We start from the raw sequence: 24,065 nt of genomic DNA on the forward strand, positions 1-24,065 counted from the left end.
AGACAATGAAGAAACAGCAGAGAGTGCAGACAACATTTAAAAAAAAACTGTTCACAGAACTGATGGCAGAAAATTTCCAAAGCAGAGGAAAAGAACTTGACATACAGATAAGTGAGGCATATAGGAATCCAACTAGCCTTGAAAAAAAAAAACCTACACATAGGCATATAATTGTTAAGATTCCAGAAACCCAACAGAAGAATGAAATTCTACAAGGAGTTAGAGAAAATAAACAAATCACACACAAAGGAAAGCCCATCAAAATCACAGCAGACTTCTCAACACAAATGCTCAAGGCAAGAAGAGCTTGGAGTGATGTATTTCAAGCCCTAAAAGAAACAGCCTCCAACCCAGATTGATGTACCATGCAAAACTATCTTTTAAAATTGATGGAGAAATAAGATACTTTCATGGCAAAGAGCACCTTAGGAACTTCATAAATACCAAACCAGCACTCCAAAAACTTTTAGACAATATCATAGGAAAAGACAACGTGGATGACAACCCCAGGTAGCCCAGCAAAATGAATCCATCAGGCATGACAAGAAATTAAACACAAAGGGGGAGAATCCAACAAAAAGAAAACGTCATGACAATGATAAGTCAATCCGTATCAGTTAAAACCATCAATATCAACGGTCTCAATTCACCAATCAAAAGAAATAGACTGGCAGAATGAGTCAAGAAGCAAGATCCAACAATATGCTGCATACAAGAAACACAATTCAAAAAGAAACTCATAGACTAAAAGTTGAAGGGTGGAAAACAATACTCCATGTGACAAGAACCCCAAAAAAGCAGGAGTAGCTATCCTCTTTGCAGATCAAGTGGATTTCAAACCAACACTGATTAAGAGAAGAGATGACTATCATAAATATATATGCACTAAACACTAGTGCGCCCAACTATACAAAACAAATACTAATGGACATGAAAAATCAAATAAGCATTAATACAATAGCAGTGGGGGACCTCAATACCCCACTGTCACAAATAGATCAAATAAACAAAAAACAAGCAATGAAATACTAGAACTCAATCAAACTCTTGAACAAATAAACTTAACAGATGTTTACAGAGTGTTCTACCCCACAAAAATCACAATACACATTCTTTTCAGTTGCACATGGGTCATTCTCCAAAATGGATACATATTCGCTCATAGAATGTTTAAGTAATTGCACAGGAAATCATGTTATCCCCTGTATATTATCAGACCATAGTGCAATGAAATTGGAGATCAATACCAAAGAATCCACAAGAGTTTCATAAACGCATGGAAATTGAACAACACATTTCTGAGTAACCAATGGGTCAGAGGGGAAATTAAAGAAGAAATCCTACAATTAAATGACAATGACAATACAACATATCAGAATCTATGGGACACAATGAAAGCAGTCTTATAAGGGAAATTCATAGTGGTGAATACTCATATTGGGAAAACAGAGTGAGCCCAATTAAACAACCTGATGCTGAACCTCAACCTTCTAGAAAAAGAAGAGCAGGACAAACCTAAACCTCATAGAAGGGAGGATTTATAAAGATGAGAGCAGAAATCAATGCAGTGGAGACTAAAAGAATGCTACAAAAAATCAATGAAGCCAGGAATTGGTTCTTTGAAAGAATAAACAAAATTGACAAGTCCTTAGCCAACCTTGTCAGAAAAAGGAAAGAAAAGGCCCAAATCCATGCAATTAGGAATGAAAAGGATGAAATTACAACAGACCCAACAGAAATCCAGAGGATCATCAATACCTACTTCCAGAAACTATACACCAATAAGATGGAAAACACAGCAAAAATGGACAGATTCCTAGATACATATGAATTACCAAAGTTGAACAAAGAAGACCTAAAAATTCAAAACATCCCAGTATCAATCAATGAAATTGAAAACGTAATTAAAAACTTACCAACTAAGAAAAGCTCAGGTCCTGATGGCTTCACTGCTGAATTCTACAAGACATTTAGAGAGGAACTACTGCCACTACTGTATAAACTCTTCAATGAAATTGAAAGGGAAGCAATACTCCTGAACTGATTCCTGGAAGCAAGCATCACCTTCATCCCCAATGCAGAGAAAGTCACAACCAAAAAAGAGAACTATAGGCCAATTTCACTAATGAACATAGATACAAAAATCCTTAATAAGATACTGGTAAATAGAATGCTGAAGATCATCAAGAAGATCATACACCCTGACCAAGTGGGATTTATCCCAGGGATGCAGGAATGGTTCAACATAATGCAAATCAATAAATATAATACACTATATCAGTAGAGCCAAGGATGAAAACTATGTGATCATGTCAATAGATGCAGAAAAAGCATTTGATAAAATCCAACAATCATTTATGATAAAAACCCTACAAAAAATTGGAATAGACAGTCTCTACCTTAATCTGATGAAAGCCATCTATGAAAAACCAACAGCCACTATCATACCAAATGGTCAAAAACTGAAATCCTTCACACTAAAATCAGGAGCAAGACAAAGATGTCCACTCTCACCACTCTTGTTAAATATAGTTTTGGAAACATTACCCATAGCAATTAAACAAGAGAAAGAAATAAAAGGAATAAAGATAGGAAATGAAGAAGTCAAATTGTCATTATTTGCAGATGACATGATACTCTATGTAGAAGACTCCAAGAACTCCACCAAAACTCTTCTAGACTTAATAACCAAATTCAGTCAAGTAGCTGCTAAGGAGGTCAGCAGACAAAAATCAATAGCTTTCCTCTACACGAACAACAGACTCACTGAGAGAGAAATAGGGCAAATAATTCCTTTCACAATGGCATCCAAAAAACTGAAATACCTAGGACACAACCTAACAAAAGAAATCAAAGACCTCTCCTCTGAAAACTATAGCACTCTGCAAAAAAGAGATTGAAGACTGTATCAGAAAATGGAAAGACATCCCTTGCTGCTGGGCAGTAAGGATCAACCTAGTGAAAATGGCCATACTTCCAAAACTGCTATATAGATTCAGTGCCATCCCAGTTGAAATCCCAACAGCATACTTCATGGACCTTGAGAAAGCAATCTAAAAATTCATTTGGAACAAGAAGAGACCTGGAATAGCAAAAGCAATTCTAGGCAACAGAGTCATGGCAGGGGGTATCACAACCCCCAACTTGAAACTATACTACAAAGCTACTGTGATAAAAACAGCATGGTACTGGCAAACAAACAGACCTGAGCACTAGTGGAACAGATTAGAAGATGCAGAAACAACGCCAGACACACTCAACCATCTCATCTTTGACAAAGGAGCCAAACACCCTCACTGGAGGAAAGATAGCCTCTTTAATAAATGGTGCAGGAAAAATTGGGTTTCAACTTGCCAAAGATTAAAACTAGACCTATATGTCTCACCATGCACTAAACTGAAATCGAAGTGGATTAAAGAGCTAAATATTAAAACAGAAAGGCTGAACCACCTGGAACAGAGGTTAGGTAGAACTCTTGAAGACATTGGTGTAGGAAAAGATTTTATGAACCAAACCTCAGTTGCCCGTGAACTAGCACAAACAATCAACAAGTGGGGTCTTTTCTTATTAAAAAGCTTCTGCACAGCAAGAGAAACCACCAACAGTGTGAAGAGACAACCCACAATGTAGGAAATGATCTTCACCTGCTGTTCCTCAGACAAAAGTCTACTTTCTCACATCTATAAAAAACTTTAAAAAATCAGGCCTCCCAAATTTAAGGACCCAATCCAAAAGTGGGCATCTGAAATGAACAGACATTTCTCAGACAAAGAAGTAGAAATAGCAAATAAACATATGAAAAAATGCCCAGCATCACTTGTTATTAGAGAGATGCAAATGAAAACAATGCTGAGATTCCACGTCACCCCAGAAAGAATGGCTGCTATCATGAAATCAACCAATAACAAATGCTGGTGGGGCTGTGGGGAAAGAGGAACACTGCTCCACTGCTGGTGGAAGTGTCGACTGGTGAACCCACTGTGGAAATCAGTATGGCGATACCTCAGAGAACTAGGACTGGAAGTCCTATTTGGCCCTGCTATTCCCCTGCTGGGTATCTTTCCAAAAGAATTTAAAAAATCATACCACAGTGATATATGTGCATCCATGTTCACAGCAGCACAGTTTGTAATAGCTAAAACTTGGAAGCATCCCAATTGCCCATCAACTGGGGACTGGATAAAGAAAACGTGGGATTTTTTTTTTTTATAAAATGGAGTACTACTCAGACATAAAAATGAGACATTTATAACTAAATGGATGCACATTGAGGCGATACTCTTAAGTGAAATAAGTAGGATGCACATGTGTAAATACCAAATAGTTTCCCTGGTGTGAGAAACTGAAAGTGTAAATAAGGACTAAAATGTATAATAGGTAATGTGAAATAAGAAGAAAATGGGCAAAGGGGAAGGGGAAGTGGGAAGGGTAGGGAAAAGGAAAGAAGGGAATGGATTTAATAGGAGAAAATGAAAAAATGGAAACAAAGTCTTTGTAAATAGGGAGAGATGGAGGGGTTCAAAGGAGGGCAGGGGAATGGGGAAAAAATAAGAACCAAGAGAGATTATGTAAAGGTGCAAACTTCCAACTATGAATGTCATTATATTGTATACCTAAAATGTGCTAATAAAATTAATTTTTAAAAAGAAAACTATGAAATTTGTTTTTAAAACTAATAATTAGTTGAATTTACCAATGTCACAAGATACATGATCATGTTACAAAATTCAAATAATTAGCAAGTAAAGTATTTAGAAATCATAATAGCATCAAAAACATAAAATACTAAACAGTAAATTTAACAAAATGTGTACAAACCTGTGTATTGAAGTCTGCAAAATGCTAAGATAATTTCAAGACCCAATAAATAGAGAAATATAAACCATACTCCTTGGTCAAAATATGTTAATAAGAAGTCAGCTTTCTAGTAACTGTAAATTCATTGCAATTCTAATAACATCTCAAAGACACTCTTGTAAAAATTGACAAGGTGATCCTAGGATATGTGTAGAAATTGAAGTATCTATAATAGACAAAAGAATCTTGGAAAAGAGCAAAATTGGAGCTTGGGGTGTAGCTCAGTGATAGAGCACTTGCCTAGCATGTATGAAGCCCTAGGGTCAATCTCCAGGACCCACTGTGACCCTCCAAAATACCAAACTTACAGGAACTACTTTCTTCAAGACTTATTCATAGTCATAATTATTAAGATAGCATGGTACTACTATAAGGGTAGAAATATAGATTAAAATAATAGGATAGAAAATCTAGAAATGAACCTACACATACAACCCTATAAGTGCCAAGGTAATATAGTGAATGATGAGATCATTTTTAAACAAATGGTGCTCTAACAATTGGATATGCAAGTAAACAAAATAAACCACCTCAGTTTCATACCATATACAAAGATGAATGTGAAATGTGTATAGATATAAGCATTATAGCTAAAAAATTAAATTTCTAGGAGAAAAGACTCAAAAAATTTGTTACTTTGGTATAGGGAAAGTTTTGTCAAAGCACAAAAACAAAAACCATGGGGAAAAAAGCTCAATAAATTGGACCTCATCAAAATTAAAACCTTTTTCTTTCCAAATGACACTATTAAGAAAATGAATTTCCAAACTTATGTCTGATAATGATTCATATTCAGCAAATAAAAGTAAATGTTATAATGCAGTAAGTAACAAAAGATAAGCCTAATTTTTTAAACTGGATGAAAGCTTTTAATAGACACATTACTAAAGTTGTAAAAGGGAAATAACACATTAAGAGAACTTCAGCATCCTAAGTCATTAGAGAAATGCAAATTAAAGCCACAATAACTATGACTACATATCCACTACAGTGGTTAAAATTTAGACGATTGCAAATACCAAGTGTCAATAAGGATATGGAACAAATGGAACTTACATTCATTACTGGTAGTAATGAAAAGTGGTATAGTTACTTTGGCAGGTGGTTTGAAAGTTTCTTATAAAGTTAAACATATACTTCATATATCATCAGTCTTAGTCTTGTTTTCTCAAAAGAAAGAAAAAACATGTCCTCATGAAGACTTGTACTCAAATGTTCATAGCAGCTTTATTCAAAATAGCTGAAAGTTAGAAACAACCCAAATAGATGTATAAATTACGCTATATCCATACAAAGAGGTACTCCTCAGGAATTTTAAAAGGATGCCCAACTAATACATTAAACTCAAAAGACAGTACTGAGTGAAATAAACTAGCTACAAATAAACTAGACTATGTTGTACCATGCCTCTTTTTTTTGTTTGTTTTTGGTACCGGAGATGGAACTCAGGACCTTGCACTTGGAAGGCAGGCACGGTGCCACTGAGCTAAATCCCCAGCCCTGTACCATACCTTTTATGTGAAGCTCTAGAAAAGACATGTCTAATCTATAGTGACAGTAAACAGATTAGTAGCTGGCAGAAGCCCGGGGACTTGGAAGGCTTTGACTGCTTAGGAAATTTTAGGCATGAGAGAAATGTTATGTATCATGCCTGTTGGGTGTGGTAGCATGACTGTATTCATTTTTCCAAAAACTCATAGAATTGTACAACTAAAATTAAATTATAGCTCAATGAAGCTGATTAAAAATAATGATGATGACTGTGATGATAAATGCAGTGAAGGTATCATCTCCCAGGACCTAGATATACAGATATCGTCTTGGCATATTTTACCGCTAGAAAACAGGCATCCACTGACCACCATGCACCTGAGGGCATTGGATGAATTGACTTCTTTTCACCATGTGGAGAAGCCTGAGCCAAAGACCCTCAGCAGGATTTCTGATAATGAACGTTCTGTTCAGGCTATGTGACTTGAAGTCTCCCTCTGCCTACATCTAAACTGACAAGGGCCACACTGTTGACCAGGAGACTCTGAGATGGTGTGCACACATTTTGTGCAGGTCTCAGTCACTGAACATGGTGAGTCACATGGTCAGTTATAAGTCAGTGATTCTCTCTGTACCGGGGCTAGTGTAAAGAGTGTAGTTTATAACCAGATTCCACCTGGGTCTCAATCTAATGTTTATACATTAGATAAATACAAGGTATGATCAAAAATTATGGTGATTTAAAAATTTATTTCAGTAAAAGACACATTGCCATTAATCCCCCTCAAAACATTCCTCCTCACTTCAAACAAACCCATCATTCTTGCCACTTTCTGAGGAAGCTCTGAAAGTCCTGTCTTCTGAGTGTCATTAGTTGCACTGTTACAGTTGTCTCAATGTCCTGAATATATTCAAAACATTTACCTTTTATGGTTATTTTGACTTTGAGGAAGAGCCAGAAGTTGTAAGGTGACAGATCTAGTAAATAAGGTAGATGAGGACACACTGTTTTTATTTGACAGAAATTGCCATAAACTGTTAATCAACAAGGGGCAATCAAAAATATTGTGAATATTTAAATTTTTAAATTTATTACAGTAAAAGACACATTGCCGTTCAATCTCATCAAATGCTTTCATTTGAATACACTTAACAAATTGTTCTTAGCAATATGTTTTTTACTTTAACAATTTTTTAAAATGTAAACATTCACTGTATATTTCTATCATCCCTGGTATATAGGTCTTGATGTCGTTTGTAAAATGGATTTTGCTGACAGATTTATGGCATATAATAAATGCTATATGATTTGTAGAATGAAATCTATTTAAAGAATTTTAGAAATATTGCACTAATCAAAGTTAAAAAGGGATCTTTATCATGAGCTTCTTAGAGCCTCATATGAGCTTCCAAGCCAAAAAGGAGAAGTCTGGATCAATGCTGTGTTGGTCACATGAAACAGACAGCTATCTTGACATCATTGAGACGGAGGAAGGAGTTTATTAGACAGCTCTTGTAAGCAAAGGAAGGGCAACTAGATCCAGGAACCTCTCTCTCTCTCTCGTTCTGTGTGTGTGTGTGTGTGTGTGTGTCACCTTTATTCATGCAGACTAATTTTCCATACATCACAAGAAACTCAAATGGCAGGACTTCCTGCCCCTAGTTTGTTAGCCATAAAGGAAGACTGTTACTTATTTTCTTTACTTCCCAGTTCAGAAGTCCTATCAAAGAGCTCTGGTTCACCGGGTTGGATCATGCGCCTTTCCCTGGACTACCAACCATGGTGCATTATGATTTGCTCAACTTGGGGTAAGACACCCATCCTAGGCCAGCAGTGGTAATGACCTATGAGAAAACATACTAGCCCCCAGTTGAATCACATCATTAGAGTAAAGAGAATAAAATAGGATAAGGGTGTTCGGGGGGAGACCAAAGCATAGCTTCTAAAGTCTGTGCTTGGCTTTGTATACTCATGCATGGGACACACAGTTGCCATCTTTGCATAACACATCCCAGAATTGCCCCTGGGAGTACTACTTCTTCCTCCCAGGAATAATTGCTTATTCCTGGGTAAGCATATGATAAATCAAAATAGTAAAGGGGAGGTTCAGCATGTACTTGATTTTCTGATCCTGGAGTCGCCTTGGTTCATTATCTTCAAACAAAAAAATCCTCTTTCAATAAGGTCAGATGTTTGACCTCCTCTTTTCTAAGTGACTTCAAATTGGCTTTGCCTACACAACTTTCTCTTGTGGCCAAAAATAGTAGCTGATATAGTCTATGCTCTGAACGTGTCTTGATGAATGAGAATGCGGCCTTGAAGGGAAATAAGGATGAACAGATCAAGTTAGTGGAGAAAGGGATATTGAGAGATAATACAGAGAGAAGGCCAAGAATTCTGATGTGCTGTATGGCATCCTCAAGGTATTATTAGTAGAATCAGCCTGTAGAAAGGCAAGTCAGACAGCAGCATTGGGTTTGGGATGGTCAGATACATTAGCGTCATCCACCTCCAACATTTAATCCCTCTCCAGCTCCTATTTTACCTCCTAATTATCTTTCAGATCAGAGCATTATTTTCAACATCCAGCATCATCACTGAAGTCCAAAACTGCCATTACTTTTCCCCTTGCTTCCACACCTCTCCTCATCTACCTTTATCTCTCTCTGTCAGTCTCACCCCAAACTGCATTGAATAGTTTTTTCACACTGAACATAAGGTCTCATCTCTTCCTTGCTTGAAAGCCTCTGGTATTTTTCCACTAGGAAAATAATGAAAATCCCAAGCACACCAAGGCCGTGCTCCAGGGTATGACCCAAACCCACTCTCCTGCTTCCATTTGGAAACTTCATGTTCTGAGCAACTCAGCTACACTAGCCTCTTGTCAGTTTCAGGACCTGCTCTGTTGCCTTCCACGCCTGGGCTTTTGCACAGGCTTCTGTAGCTGCTGGTTTGCTCTGTCTCCTTGCGCAGTTCATTGTGCTCAGTCCTTCAGGGTAAAGTTAGACACTGTAGTTCTTGGAGGACATCCTCTGAGTCAGTCTGAACACCTCACTCCATCTGTAGTTACACCTTCACTCACATGAAAATAGCTATGAGCCAGTCAGACCCAGGATAGCAGAGGGCACTCCATTTGTGTTATGCTATCAGTATGGACGAGATGCTTGGTAAATATTTGCCTAATGAATGGTTGGAGGGACCAGAATTACCTCCTGAAAAATTTAAAAATTAGTGGAATTTTTGTTTTGTTTTGTCCTTAAAGAAAATAAAATACTAAGAGAAATATAAACATACTCTCAGATTATTTGATTATACAGTAAAATAAAGGTCTTTCTTACTGGAATGAGGCCAGATTAAAGAGAGGACAAACAACTTTGGCTTCACTCTGTGCAGTTCAAGTTGGGGCTAAGAGGTAGAATTTCAGGTTAGGAGGAATAAGTAGAGAAGTGCCTTATAGTTTGGCAGTCAAGACTTGCTGCTTTCTCTGGTAAATTGAGTTTCTATGGCCTGGGAAAGGCAAGACCCAAGACTAAGGAGGGTCTCATATCCACAGTCACTTTGTAGACTTTGGGGAATAAACGGAGAAAGGTGGGGTAAAAGAAATGAAGAAATAAACAAAGGATACATTTATTTTAGTGAAAAACTTTTAAAAAGCTTTGAAAACCACAGGAGCTCCTCAAGATGTTTATGTAATTGAATATAATTTATCTGGCATTGAAAAGAAAAATAATCAAAACATTTTTCACTTCAGTGCATCTGGAGGCATATGAAATTAAACTCTTGATGGTGGCCTATGCTTGGTAGTACCCTGAGTGTTTTATTCTCAGGCTGCAGGCTGGAAAAAATGTGTTTTATAGAGCAGACGTGGAGCACAAAATATTAAATGAATTTTACTGTATTCAGAATGCCCAACTGTGTAACATCCTCCTTGTTTGGCAGGGAAAGAGCTCAGCATTTGGGAACTCAGCAGTGCATTAAATATTTTAATAATCATTGTTGACACACAAAGCATATGGCCTTGCAGAGCTCACTGGGTCAACTGCTGAAGTCGTCTTCTAGCTTTCTAAAATTACCTTTCAAATTTCTCGCAAAATTTAGGGCACATTTCAAACTATAGTAATTCATGAGTTTTGTATTATGAGCAAGTGTTTTTCCTAAGATAGAAGATTATCTGTGAGTAGCTGAGCACTATATGTGAAGGAAAAAATGAAATTCATATCCCTGAAAAAAAATGAATTTGCAATTCTAGAAAGTCTCAAACCTCTGTGTAAGTAACCCTGTCTTATAGTAGATTTATATTTGCTTTGTACCTCCTAGTCATGCTTTAAGACCCACCTCAAATATCCTCTGATCTCAGAAGACTTCACTATTTCCTTATTGTTTATGTCATTTACCTATGGCCACATATAAGTAACCTTAACATACAATGGTTTAGAACAACAAGGATCTTTTTTGCTCACAAAGATCTTCTTTGCTGGTCTCTTGGATGGTCAGCTATGGGGCAGTCTCTGTTCTTAGTGGCTGGTGGCTGAGCTCCTCCCTTCCCTGTGCCTCTCAGTGCATGTATCTCTCATACCTCCCCAGCTAGCCAGCTTGAGCTTATCCTCAGTGTCATTTCAGAGAACCAAAACAAAAAGTATACTCATTGTAGCATTTTTTTCCCAAGCTTCAGTTTCATTACATTTATTAGCCTCCTGTTGGCCAAAGGAAGCCATGTGGCCAAGCTCAGAGTCAGAGTAGGAGGAAACTATGAAGTTACAGGGCAAAGCAGAGAGAAACAGGAAAGTTACTATCATTAGTTAGATGCCCTCATCCTACAACGGCCCCTACCATCAGCAACAATAATCATTCCCTTGTTTGTGCCACCTCTGTTCCTTGCTCTTAACTGTATTATTATACCTTGCCCATTGTCTTACCATTGCTAAATGTCTGTCTTCCTTAAATGATTATGGAGTCTTTATGACAATGAGCTCTCATTCATAAATATTTACTATTTGTTTTGTGTCTTATTCCTTCACAGTGCCTAGCACTGGTCTGCACACAATAGGCACTCAGTAAACATGTGTTGAATGAATGCACATGTGACACTTGCTCCCCACGTGCATTTCCTCCCCTTGCAGAGGAAAAGAATGAGGACAGAGGCTTTTCAGGATCCCAGCTGAGGAGGTCTTCCTGGTCCCAGCAAGTTAACTAGTGGCCAATGGGTATTTGCAGTGGTGATGCCAACTGCTGAACACTTTCTCCTCTAGACTTCCAGTTCTCCCCTCTGGAACTCAGGTTTTCTCTCTTCTGTCTCCCTACTCCTCTTTAAATAAGGTAGAAAATCCCTGATACCTAACTCATTTCAAACTCCTTCTGCAGCCACAGCTCCCAAGTAGCTTAAACTATAGCCCTCTAATCTCCTCAGTGAGAAATGATTGAACTCCAGGATTATGCTCATGGTGTGGTCAGTTTGAGAAGCATTTGTAACTACTATTCTCTAATCTTCCCAGATCTATAGACAGAAATAGGAGTTCCTAGGAAAAATTTTATCTAGCACTGCATTCTATTCTTACAGCTCCGGTGATAGAGTATGAGTTCTACCAATGTGGTGTTGGATGTATGGGATCATTATTTTCATTTTTTTTTTTTTTTTTTGGTACTGGAGATCAAACTCGGGTCCTTGTGCTTTCAAGGCAGGTGGTGGAACCACTGAGCTAAATCCCTAGCCCCTGGCATCATTATTTTCTAGTTCCATAGACCCCTACAGGGAAAACTTGTGTTTCTGGATAGAGTCATAATTTTGAGTTTCTTCATTTTCCAAGAAGTAGTGTCAGTTGCTTGGGAGGCTGTGTGGCATGGCTTTGGAGCCAGGCAGGCTGACTTGAGAGGGTCATTTCTGCTTGAAAGTTACTTGCCCTGATGAAACTTCTCATTTCTCGTCAGTAAGAGAAGGTAACCATAGCACCCAAAATACAGTAGTGTTGGCAGGCAGTAAGTAGATTGTATCAGTTGTTAAATTTACTGTTATTATATAGTGTCTTATAATTTTATAAACTGTGAATGTTAGTACTATTAGTGATAAAAATCAATGTGCTTTATAGCAAATAGTCTACCTGTTTATTTTCGTAAGAAATCCCTTCCGAAAAAACTTTAAAGATTATATTTTAATATACATCTTTTGAAATAGCCTGAGAAAGTTCTTCAGTCAGCAGCAAGTGTGTATTTAGTACCTCTTTGTCGTAAGTTGCCAGGTGATGAAATGGTGAACAAGGTTGACATTGTCCATGCCACCTGGTACCTTACGATGAAAGAGCTATTTCCAGCAGTCACAATTGCTTCAGCTCCCTGTTACCCACCAGGATCTACAGCTTCATGAATTATCTGAGACAAGTTAACATTTGAACTCAACAAGTTGAATATGTTAAATATCCACCACTTTTCCTATGTCAATCATACCTCAGTAAAGCAGTCTTGAAAAAAGTGGACTGGCTTTCACTGACCATATTATGGTGTGATGACCCTTTGGATTACAGGAAGGGGAAATTTTGACTTCACAATTTTTAAAGGAGTTGTATGAAATTTTAAAACTTCCTGTTTTGTTAAGATATAATGCAAAGGATTGACGTTTATGAATTAATCCCGGGCCTTCACTCCTTCCCTGAATTACTGTATCGATCAAGGATGGATGGAGGATTGCTAGTATATATTATTCAGTAATAAAAGTTGAAAGTTCATCAGTGGGGATAACTTTTAGACTGTGGCCCAAATTCCTTGATGTGGTATCCTAGGATTAGCTCTTAGAACAGAAGAAGGACGTGAGTAGAAATACAGATGAAATCCAAATAAAGGGTACAGATTAGTAAATAGGATAGTATGAATGATAATTTCCACATTTTAACAAATGTTATATTAGATGTTAACATTGAGGAAAGCTGAATGAAGGATGGACAGGTCTTCAGTTTCCAAGCACTTGTAAGAAAACCATTGTGCAGACATTATTGCATTGCATGCTGTGTGGCTCCACACTTTTCCTCACTTTGGTTAGTTTGTAAATGCCTTGAGAAGACAAGAATTTTAACATTAGTCTAAGAAAAATATAATTAGGACAGTAAGTCTGCTGTAAAATCATAGTGTTCAATACCCTCATCTAGGTCCTTTGGAGGTAAAGAATGAATATGGTGGGATCTTCTCATTTGCCTAGAATCTTCAAGGTGTTTTCATATATAAAACAGAGAAGCCCCACTTTTTTACCTGGAAATTTTAACTATTGAGAAGTTTGAGTGGTTCAGAAATTCCCTTTTCCTTTCATAGGTACAGACACAAGTACGCCTTGCAAAAAAAAATTTTGACAAACTGAAGATGGATGTGTGTCAGAAAGTGGATCTTCTCGGAGCAAGCAGATGCAATCTCTTGTCTCACATGCTAGCAACATACCAGGTAACCAAGTGTTGTTTGTCACAAGGAAAATATGGTGCATGGCTTAGCTATTGTGATGTTAGAGGTCAGAGCATGGTTCAGGCATTGTGAAGCTCTAAATACCTTCCTCATAATTGACTCCCCACATCTCTGCCATCTAGTCCTACAGTTTAATCAAACTGAACCCACACAGTAGCCACCATTCCCTTGCACACACACTGTAATTTTCCATTCCTCTGAAGTTACCCTGAGGTAACTTTCTGCTTGGAGAGCCTCCCCTCAAAAACAACTGTGCTTTTCCAAATTCCACTCTTTTTGATATGCCACATGAAAAGTCCCACCCTTCAGTAAGCCTGGTCTGACCTCACTTAGTGTTGTACCTGTATGTCTCATATCATACTTTGCTTCTCCAGCTGTCATTCAGTGCTTACTTTTCATTTCCCCTAACAGCCTCTGAGTTCCTTCAGCAGTGTCCTTCAGCAGTGCTGCTGACACCAACTGAATGTGGGATGCTGAACATTGAGTATTGTAGGAAATACGAAAACTAGTAAGACCATCCTTGTCTGGAAGTAGCTCAAAGCTTAGGGAAGAAATTAAGGACAGGAATGTCTGACTATAATTTCTAACACTCCAGGACAAACCAGAGTACACTATGTGGGAAAAAAAGGCATGCAAGTAAGGATTGGAAGAGGGAGAAATCAAATTAGTTGAGGGCTCTCAAGGCAAGCAGGATAGAAATCCCAGTACTCTGGGAGATCGAGGCAAGAGAATCACAAATTTGAGCTCATCCTGGACACATTAGCAATTTAGCAAGACCTTGTCTCAAAATTTAAAAAATAAAGATAAACAGAGCTGGGGATGTAGCTCTGTACAAAGGCCCAGGGTTCATCCCCAGTTCTGAAAACAAACGAAAAACTAAATTCATGATTAGCCCTGGGTTTTGGAGGACGGGTTGAAGGAGACAAGGAGAATAGAGAAGAGCAGGTCCTAAGGGTAGGAGTAGCACAATCCATGGCAAGCATTTAGTTTGGCTGAAATACAGGGTGTATGTGGCGGGTACAGCTCGTGTAGAAATAAGTCCGAATTATTTTAGGGTACCTTGAAATTTACAGATAGGCACACTTCTCTAGTGCCCAGGACTAGCACTGAGCATTCTAAATGGCAATAGCTTTACCATCTCTCTTTACAGACCACTCTGCTCCACTTTTGGGAGAAAACTTCTCACACTATGGCAGCCATCCATGAGAGCTTCAAAGGCTATCAGCCATATGAATTCACCACACTAAAGGTATGAAAGCCAGAGAAGCCACTAGAGAACCTTACAAAAAGTCAAGTTTTGTTTATGTTACAAGCAGTTTCTATCTCATGAGCACCCTCATTCCGAGAATGCAACTGTTAAAGAGAGAACTGCGCTTCCTGGGAGGGTCTTGTACACTGTGCCAGGATTGAGTGTGCACAGGGGTCCAAAAAACAAACTGAGCCTCATTACTGGGAGATAAATGTGGAGGTAAATGTGGTGAACTTAAGTCTTAGAATTGGCCCTCTCCTTTAAATTATGGTTTTAACATTGCTACAGAGAATATTGACCAAGTGCCATATATTCAAGTTATTTTGTGTTTGTTTTTGCATTGCTAGGGATCAAACCCAGGGCCTTGCTCCTGCTAGGCAAGTGCTCTACCACTTAGCCACACCCTCCAGCTCTACTTTTTAGTATTCTATTCAAATACGCTCCCTAGAGATTTCTCTTCCCCCTTCTGAAAAACAGTCCAACACAAAATTGGCTTTTCCCAATAAAGCTATAATATTTTCTAATTGAAAAGGCAACATTAAACTCAAAGACTTCCCACCTGAGAAGGGAACAAGGAATAAGTGCACAGTATCTGATTCTTGGTATTGCAGCTGAACTAGAATTCTTTTTCTCCCTGATGTTTAATAGAGATTAATGCATTTCAAGGCAAGGAAGTGACTTGGGTTCAGAAGAATTTGGGGATGGAGAGAGAACACTGGGTGCCTGCTGCCTGATCACATCTTTGAAAGCACTGTATCAGTCAAGACCTAACTCAAGTTTATCTTCAAATCACCTTGCTTGTAATTTTCCAGGCAGTTTGAGTCTTACCACCTTTCTTGACAAAACATCAAAATACTAAAAAGCTACTGTTTAGCCTTAAAATATGTCTAATTTTAAAATGTTTATAATGCCATTGCATCTATTAAAGTACTGAGACCGAACTTTTGCAGGCCTGACCTTAAAATGAAGGTCCCAGAGGGTCCCAGGGGAACCCACTCACCCTTGATGCACCCAACCTGGTCTGGGCAGAATACTTGGCCATGAAGCTGGTCCTCATGGTCCCTCCCCAACCCCGCCACCCACTCATTGGCACTCAGTGATACGCCACTTAGTAAATGTGTTCAGAATATGTACTATTTTGTTCTGTCAACTATAAGCATGTCCTGGGAGGGACCGTTTACGTCTTATGAATCCTCTTAATGTTCTGTCCACAGAACATTAGAGCAGGCTAGCAGCCTTCCCATGTCACACTGGCACTGCTACTGTTGCCGATAGAGGCTTCATTTCTTCCCCATGATTTACTGTTGCTTTCAGCACCTTTGTAGGTAACTATCCTGACGAAGGTGGATTGGTTAAGTTAAAACTCGTGCAATTCACCCAGTTCTTACCCAGGCCTCAGCCCAAGCCAAAGGGTGACCCTTCCACAATGCAAATTCAGAACATCCAGTTTTATTTCATATACAACACCAAAGGTTATCTGTCTTTGGAAAGACAACTGTCCATAATATAAATTGGCCAGCTGAAAGATGAAATAGGGCCTTCCCCAAATACAGTTTAAAAGAATTTCATATTTGAGTTAATTGCTTATAAAGTACAACATTAATTCATGACATTGAGGTTTTGCCACAAGCGTGGAAGAACACATATGTGTATTCCTGGCCTCCTGTGCTGAAGAAAATGTGGCTCCTTAATTTTTGCCGTGCTATTTGCCCTGCAGAGAGAATCAAGCTGATTATTTGAGAGGATTTCTGGACAGAGAATTTAGCAAAAGTTTGACAGCCATGCATGGTTCGGGACATAATTACAAATACTTTGGGCAGATGACTCTCCATTGCCTTTTATATCCCCAGAGCCTTCCTTAAATTAGGGCTTAAGTAATAGTTCATTGTTTAATTGTAATATCATCTTAGTAGACAAAATACATCTGTTAAAGTATAATGATGTTTATAGTAATATTAAAAATAACTGTCTGGAAACCAACCAAACAAACCATTTTTTTATTATCTCTCCAGAATACTACTCACCTAGGCTTTCAATAATGACATATTAGAATCTCAAGCTGATAGCTAATTATTTATTTGGGCTCAAATTTGATGTACTAGAATCCAATATACACTGTTCATTATTGTTTTATAGATAGAAGCACTTGAATATCAAATTTTATGTCACAAAACATGAAAATGAAAACCATTATTACCTTCTGTGTCATGGTCAAGTATGAGGATTTTGTTTGATTACCCAACCCTCTTGCCCCAATATTTTTAAAATTGCATGTCCTATATTTATAAGATTTTTATTTTATCAAATCACCTTTTAACATATATATAATTTTTGAAAGGCACTGTGTATTGATCATGTGTGTTTTGAAATTTAAATAGATGTTTTTACAATTAATTTGTTCTCTGGGTTTACCTAACCAAATAGCCCCCTTAAATGCCTTTTGGGACTTGGACTAGAAAGAAAACATTGTCTTTGAGAGGGTTGCCAAGCTCTGTTAATGAAAAGCAAGCCATTTGTTTTCTTTGCTTCAGGGTATATTCTGAGTGTGTTGGTAATTGTGCCATTGCAGCTGTATTTCCTGACTGTTAGTTTTATGCTTGATGGAGGATGATAATTAATGTGTTAAACACTTGGTGCGTCCCGTTTGGAGAACACTGCAGTATTACATGAGTATAAATCGGGCCCCTGGAAATTCAAAGTTTTACTTCTAATGAACCTTTCTTTCCCTAAGAAATACATGATAGATTTTTTAACAGAAAAATTTTATTATAAAAGTAAAGTGAGCCTGTACCTCATACAACTTGAAAAAATACCTTAGTGACAGTTGAGACATTTTGTGGCAATACTTTATGTGACAAAGCTATTGATTTTTTTGCCCTGGCCTCATATGATTATGTTGATTCTACTTTAATTGATATAGTCATTCATCATTTTAATTTTATAGTAATTTTTAGCATCTATTACAAAATTAGCATTTTTGTAGCATTTTAACTTTATGGAAAATTTAGGCTTGAAATGTAATATTACAGACAATTTTTAAATCTAATCCTTGTAACATCTTGAATTTAAAGCAGAGATTCTGTCTTCTAAGTGGTTTCTAATTTTTAAAAAAGCAATTCTGATCTTGTATTTTCAAGCAACAAACACTTATGAACTCACTACAGTCTTACTAAGCATGCATATTTGACATGAACCGTCATTAATGTGTTAAATTTATACTGATTCCACATCATCTAGGACTGTCTTTCACATGGTTAAAATTATCAAGTCATGGGGATAGGAATGGAATGTTACTTGCCAGATCTTGAAAGCATTGTCCTTACTTTGAAAAAGTAATTTAGACTAAGAGTTGAAAGCAATTTTGAAAATTAAATAGAATTGTCTTGTTAGGAAAGCACTACCGAGTCTTAAATTGCCAACGTTCAGATGTGGTTGTGTTTACTTCCTTCTAGGATGTCACTTACTTACATGCTTCCCCATGGATCGAGAGCAGGCATCAGCCAAAAAAATTACAATAGCCCCTTCCTCAGGAGTCAAGTGGCTTGTCCCTGGAAAAATCTAAAATTCCATTTCTATCAGTGACCATTTCCTTCTCTCTGGAACACTGGCAGTGGGTTGAAATGGACACTTTTATAGAGAAATGATTCTCCCTTCAGAGCAGTGACACACTCTTTGGTGGGCTAATTGAAGGGAAAGCATGCATTTGTATTTTTAAAGACATCAGAGTGCCTGTGTTCAATGAAAATGGCCAGTAGTAAAGTATAATCCCATGATACACTCCACTCCAGTGTTTTTTAAAGATTCACCGAGTTTTTGACTTTGCTGTTCATATTCACTGGATATGCTATAAAGCACAAGCTCTGGAGCCAGCCAAATCAGGCTGTAAGTCCTGCTCTGCCCATGTCCAGCTGCCCGGTAGTGGTAGTAGGGCTGGTGGTGCTGAAGAGAGAGGCAGCTACAGTGGTCATGATGATGGTCGAGATGGCAGCGGTGGTGGCACAGGTAGCAGTGAAGTTTCCAGTGACATTGTGGTAGTAATGGGGAGGAATATATGGAGGATTCTGTTGTAAAGCTAGAAGTCAGCCACTGAAAGTATCCATATAGGAGGACTCGTCAAGGTCACAAGGCTCAGTAGCCCAGTGGAAGTTGCTTTCTTACTCACCATTTCTAGCCTAGATTGTAGTTTCATAGGGAATTTCACACACAAGACTGTGAATGGCAGTGGAATGAAAGGTCTCACCAATCCAACCTGTTCCATCCCTGGCTTCCACAGACACTGCAGAAGCTCCATTCACAAGCCTGTCCTTCATCCCTCCAGGCTTTGGTCTGGGCTTACATAATTCCCACCAGGCCTGCAAGCCAAAAAGGCGGGAGGGCTTGCCATCTCTGCAACAGGGCTAACTCTGACAAATGCAATTTGGCTTTGCAACTGGCTCCCAGTGTGTGCCAAGATTTTAACTCTAAGGAAACCAAACTCTGAGTATGTTCAAAAACAACTGTTGAAACAGATGTACCAGTGTTTCCTTTTTTTCTCTCTTGGGTATAGGTCTCAGTACTGTTATATGGAACATCATTGTGTAGACCAAAATGCTTTCAGCTTTCAAAATTCAGAAAAACATCCTTTTCTAAATTTTGTTTTGCTCAAATTTGTATGCCTAGCAGCCTTCTTCCACCCACCTCCACATTTCTCAGTTAATCATTTGAACATTTACCGACAAGCCGCATGGCTCTGTAGTTACTTGCTTTGAAAATAAAACCATAATAGTTTTTATGAAAATTGGGTAAATATCCCTGCAATGCTATTTTAGTTACCAGTCCTAACAAGGCAATTACTCATGGCGAGCATCCAGAATAGCCCTTCAGACTTTCAAGTTTTCTCTCAGTGTCATTACTTTACAAGGCATTTAGCAATGCTCCCCCCACCCCACCGCCAACCCCTTCCTTTCCTTTTCTTTTTCTTTCTTTCCCCCCCCCCCCAAAGCTGCTTCAGTCCAGACCATTGGAAACAGCAAATTGGGATGCATCCAAGTCACTGGGGAGGAGGGTAGCGATGAGCTGACCAAGGCCATCACTGAAATCCAAGGTAGATGAGCCAGAGTACACCTGTCATTTCTTCATCTCTGCCGTATGGTGATTGGCATTAGTTCTCCAAGGCAGCTGGTAGCTCAGGCCCTCTTCACAGTGGCATAGGTTTTCTCCTTCCCCTACCTACTGACTTCCTACCTCCTCTCTAAAAGGAAAGGAAAACATATTACCGCTGTGTAGGTAGTTACTCTGGGCCAGACCCTCTGCTAAAGATGAGGTGAAATAATGTCTAGGAGAGTTTGTCATGTGATATATGTGGCTTGAATGTACTAAGGTTGACTTTATAATTAATGACACTGGTAGGTTCGGCACTGACATATAGAAAGTGCCTTCAAGTGTACTTCGGAACATTGGCTGCACTTGGTCTCATTGCCAAGTTTCATGTGTGGAAACTGAAGCTCAGAGGCAGCGGGTAATTTGCACAAGGTCACATGTGGTGTGCAGTAGCTCTGGGAACAGGGAAGCATAGGCCTTTTCTACCCTGCCATGAGCTGTTTCTCACAGGCACTTCTGGCTATGAGGCAGGTGGGCAGAAGAAAGCAGAAATGCCACCTTTAAAAAATACAGCCATAAACCTTCAATTAAAATTAACACTTTGAAGTGTTTGTTTGTAGGCAAAAAGATATCATGCAGATACTCTGGGAACGTGCGACATGTCAGAGTTTGAGAGGTCCTCTGGGTCTCCTCAGGACTTCTCATTGGAAGGGGAATTGTGTAAATATTCTTGGCTTGGTTCTTCAAAACCATTTCTTAACAAGTTGTAGAATTTTAAACACCTGATTTCAAATATTGCTTCTACCCATGTATGGTTTAATGGCCTGAGGCAAGTTACTTCAGCTCTCTGAGTTTCCATTTCCATGTCAGTAAATCAGGCATACAATGTTTGCCCAGGTTTTATGTAGATTAAATGAAATGTGTAAAACATGGATTGCAGTGGTTAACACAAGATGAGCACTTAAGACCTCTGCTTCCCACTAGACCTTTCAAAGTCATTGATAAGACAGTACATTTTGGCGCTTTCTCTGAGCTTGGTGCTTGGCAGGACCATTCTCTTAGATTATCCTCACAAATGTCCCGAGAAAGGTATGCATTGCCTCTATTGTTCTGATGGGTAAACAGAGGCCTGTGTCCAAGTCACAGTACTGTTCGATTTATTTCCAAAAACCATCTTTTCCTGGACACTATGATGCCTTCCCATTATCAACTTTCCATTCCATCTTATTTTAATAAGATTACAGGTCTTATTTACGATTACGATTATTTTCCACTAATTTTACTTTTACTTTTTTGTTCTACAGTACAACTCAAGATTACCTGTAGTCCTAGATTACTAGCATTTCTTATATGCTCTCTTTTTAAATGTCTTAAGTATGTGATCAGGGAGTGAAGGGAACATATGTGCTAAGTGTCTATGAGTTGTGTGGCTTGTACACATTGTGGCCTCTGCTTTTTATTTCTCATGTGCTATTAATTATATAAACACAAACATGCACACACCCAACTGGGTTCAGCATCTTTTAACCATCCCTACTATTTTGAGCACTTTTATTTCATTGTATTGATAATTATTTGGCATCTTCAGAAGTATATAGCATAATTAATGGAAAGGAGCAAAAGAAAATTAATTAGCATAATTAAAGTTTAGAGGAAATGTGACTTAGCTGTCTAAGTTAGACATTAAATGTAGGTTATTAGAACTGGCTGCTGGCCTTTTGTCTGGGGAATTTGCTGAGTACTTTTGCTTTCATTCCGATGAATGTTGCTGTTGCTTTTATTTTCCTAATACAGGAAGTAGTAACTCCCATTATTGTATTAAGCTGTTTCCTTTCTGAGACACTTTTGCAAGCTAGGTCTGCACGTTTCCTCTGTCTCACTGATCTTATATGTTATGTGTGTGCTTCCTGAAACTAAGCATTGATGGAAACTGTTAGCATGTTGGTGCACCTTTAACCGAGGAAGGTTACTTAGTCTGAAAACATTCTTCCCTCTACAGAGAAGCTTTTCAGCATTGTGTGCTGCTTTATGCTGCTAATACTCAGTGCTTTTCACAAGCAACTTTAATGAAGAACTAGCAGGTTTGGGATTTAGAAATAAAAATGACTAGTTCTCATTTCCGGACATGGATTTAAGTGTGGCTTCCATTGGCCAAGGTTTGGAAACACTTCCGTCTGACGGCTGCCTCATCTGTACCCAGCCAGCTGGACCTCTTCTGTTCTTTCACCTGAGCAGTTGTTCCTGTCCCATAGAAAATACTGGCATCCCTGACCTGTAATGATGTTGGAGGGTTAAGTGGTGGACTTCACCACTTAAAGACCTAAAGAATTAATTTCCACCTCCCTCCCCTAGGTTGAAGCTTTGTCATCCAATTTGGGGAGAGTACTCTCCATCCTACAGAATGTCCTGTATCTGACAGTCACACGCAGGAACAGATTTTTGGGAAGCAAGGGGATAGGATTTGTTCATGATCTTTCAGAGTTCCTTTTATGTCTTCAGTGTACACCAGTTTTTGTAAGAAACAAGTTCCATATGTGGTTTTGCTTTTTTCCTTGCTATATAGAAAGAGTATTTAGCTTAATTTAATCTTAAAAACTCTTTCTTGCTTCAAGAGATACCTCATGAAAATGTTCTAAAATTGATTATGATGATGGTTGTACAACTTTGTGAGTATAAGTCAAAGTATACTTTTAAAATGTTCATATTCTATGATATATGAATTACATCTCAGTTAAACTAGTGTGTGGATGTACACGTGTTTATGTGTATGTTTATGTACATGAGGTGCATATGCGTGTGTGTGTGTACATGAGATTGCCCTTGGGTCCCAGTTCCAATATTTAATAAAGAAGCCCATTTGATCATATTAATTTTGCTTGTGGTTTTATAAGTCTTTTCATATTATTCCCCTGAGCCTTTCAGTCTCCTAGCTAAGGAGATCTAATTCTTATCAGTTTAACCTTACATGCTTTCATTTATCAACCAACAAGCACATATTTAGCACCTTTCTCCAGCTGCAGAAACCAAATTGTTATAGAGACAGTGGTGATGTGGGGAGAGAGGCAGAATTGTCACAGGAATTATTAATAATAAATTAAAGTAGCAACTGGAACTGCAGCCATTCTGTGTGGGAAGCACAATAGTGTCTTAACTATGATTGTGGTGACAGGAGCCAACAATTGAGTCCCTGCTAATGGCCCAACAGGGGAAGGGGTTGAAAAGAAGGAATGAGTGGTTTACATTACAAAGAGATTGTCTGAGAGCTGCTCAAGTGTGGTCAGGAGGGGAGGTCAGGCTGGAGACAGAAGGGATGATAACCGTGGAGCTGTCAAGGGCATCTCAGGGATTTAGGCAAGGGCTGTGGCAGTGCTGCACTGCCACTGAAGCAGATGTGGCCTGGCCTTGCATATCACTGATTGATAAAAAGGAAACACAATGAGAAGATAATTGAGTGAACCAGGGGCTTGGGCAGGAGTCACAGAATCTAAAAAGTGAGTCCTGGGAGCCATCAGAACTTCGGCTGAAAGTACTCCAGGCTTCACTGTGACTAGAGTTGACTATTCCTGTGGGGGAATAAATCTACCATGAGGGAGGGGTGTGTGTGTGTGTGTGTGTGTGTGTGTAATGCTGTGATTGGCAGATCTATTGAAAAGAATATGCCCTTGACATCTGATAAACTTCTGATCATGGCAACTCATTTCCAGAACATACAGACACACATACACACACACACACACACACTCACACTCATACATTGCTTTTACTGGATGCTTTGGTATATATTTAAAAAATCATGACCATTAGACTACAACCCATATCCATTGTCCATTTGTTCTGACTCTGTTCACATTAGCATTTTTCCCTCCAGTCCAGGCTGTAGCTGAGGATCATATATTGCATTGAGTTGTCATGCATTGGAGAGACTAAATGAGCAAACAGATGGGGCCAAAT

General features: G+C 38.6%; 1 protein-coding gene across 6 annotated transcripts in view; it reads left to right on the plus strand.

The window, feature by feature from the left end:
- Ica1 (islet cell autoantigen 1) overlaps nt 1-24,065 on the plus strand; it is a 156,121-nt gene that overhangs the window by 102,809 nt on the left and 29,247 nt on the right. For all 6 annotated transcript variants that reach the window (XM_013078877.3, XM_013078879.3, XM_013078878.3 and 3 more), the window contains exons 7-8: nt 13,643-13,768; nt 14,937-15,035. In XM_013078877.3, coding sequence (XP_012934331.1) covers nt 13,643-13,768; nt 14,937-15,035 — 225 coding nt within the window. The remainder of the gene's footprint in view (nt 1-13,642; nt 13,769-14,936; nt 15,036-24,065) is intronic.

The sequence above is a fragment of the Heterocephalus glaber genome, unplaced genomic scaffold (assembly GCF_053883595.1).
Source record: "Heterocephalus glaber isolate CG9 unplaced genomic scaffold, H.glaber_assembly_v1.0 deba00000546, whole genome shotgun sequence".
In the NCBI taxonomy this organism is placed as follows: domain Eukaryota; kingdom Metazoa; phylum Chordata; class Mammalia; order Rodentia; family Bathyergidae; genus Heterocephalus; species Heterocephalus glaber.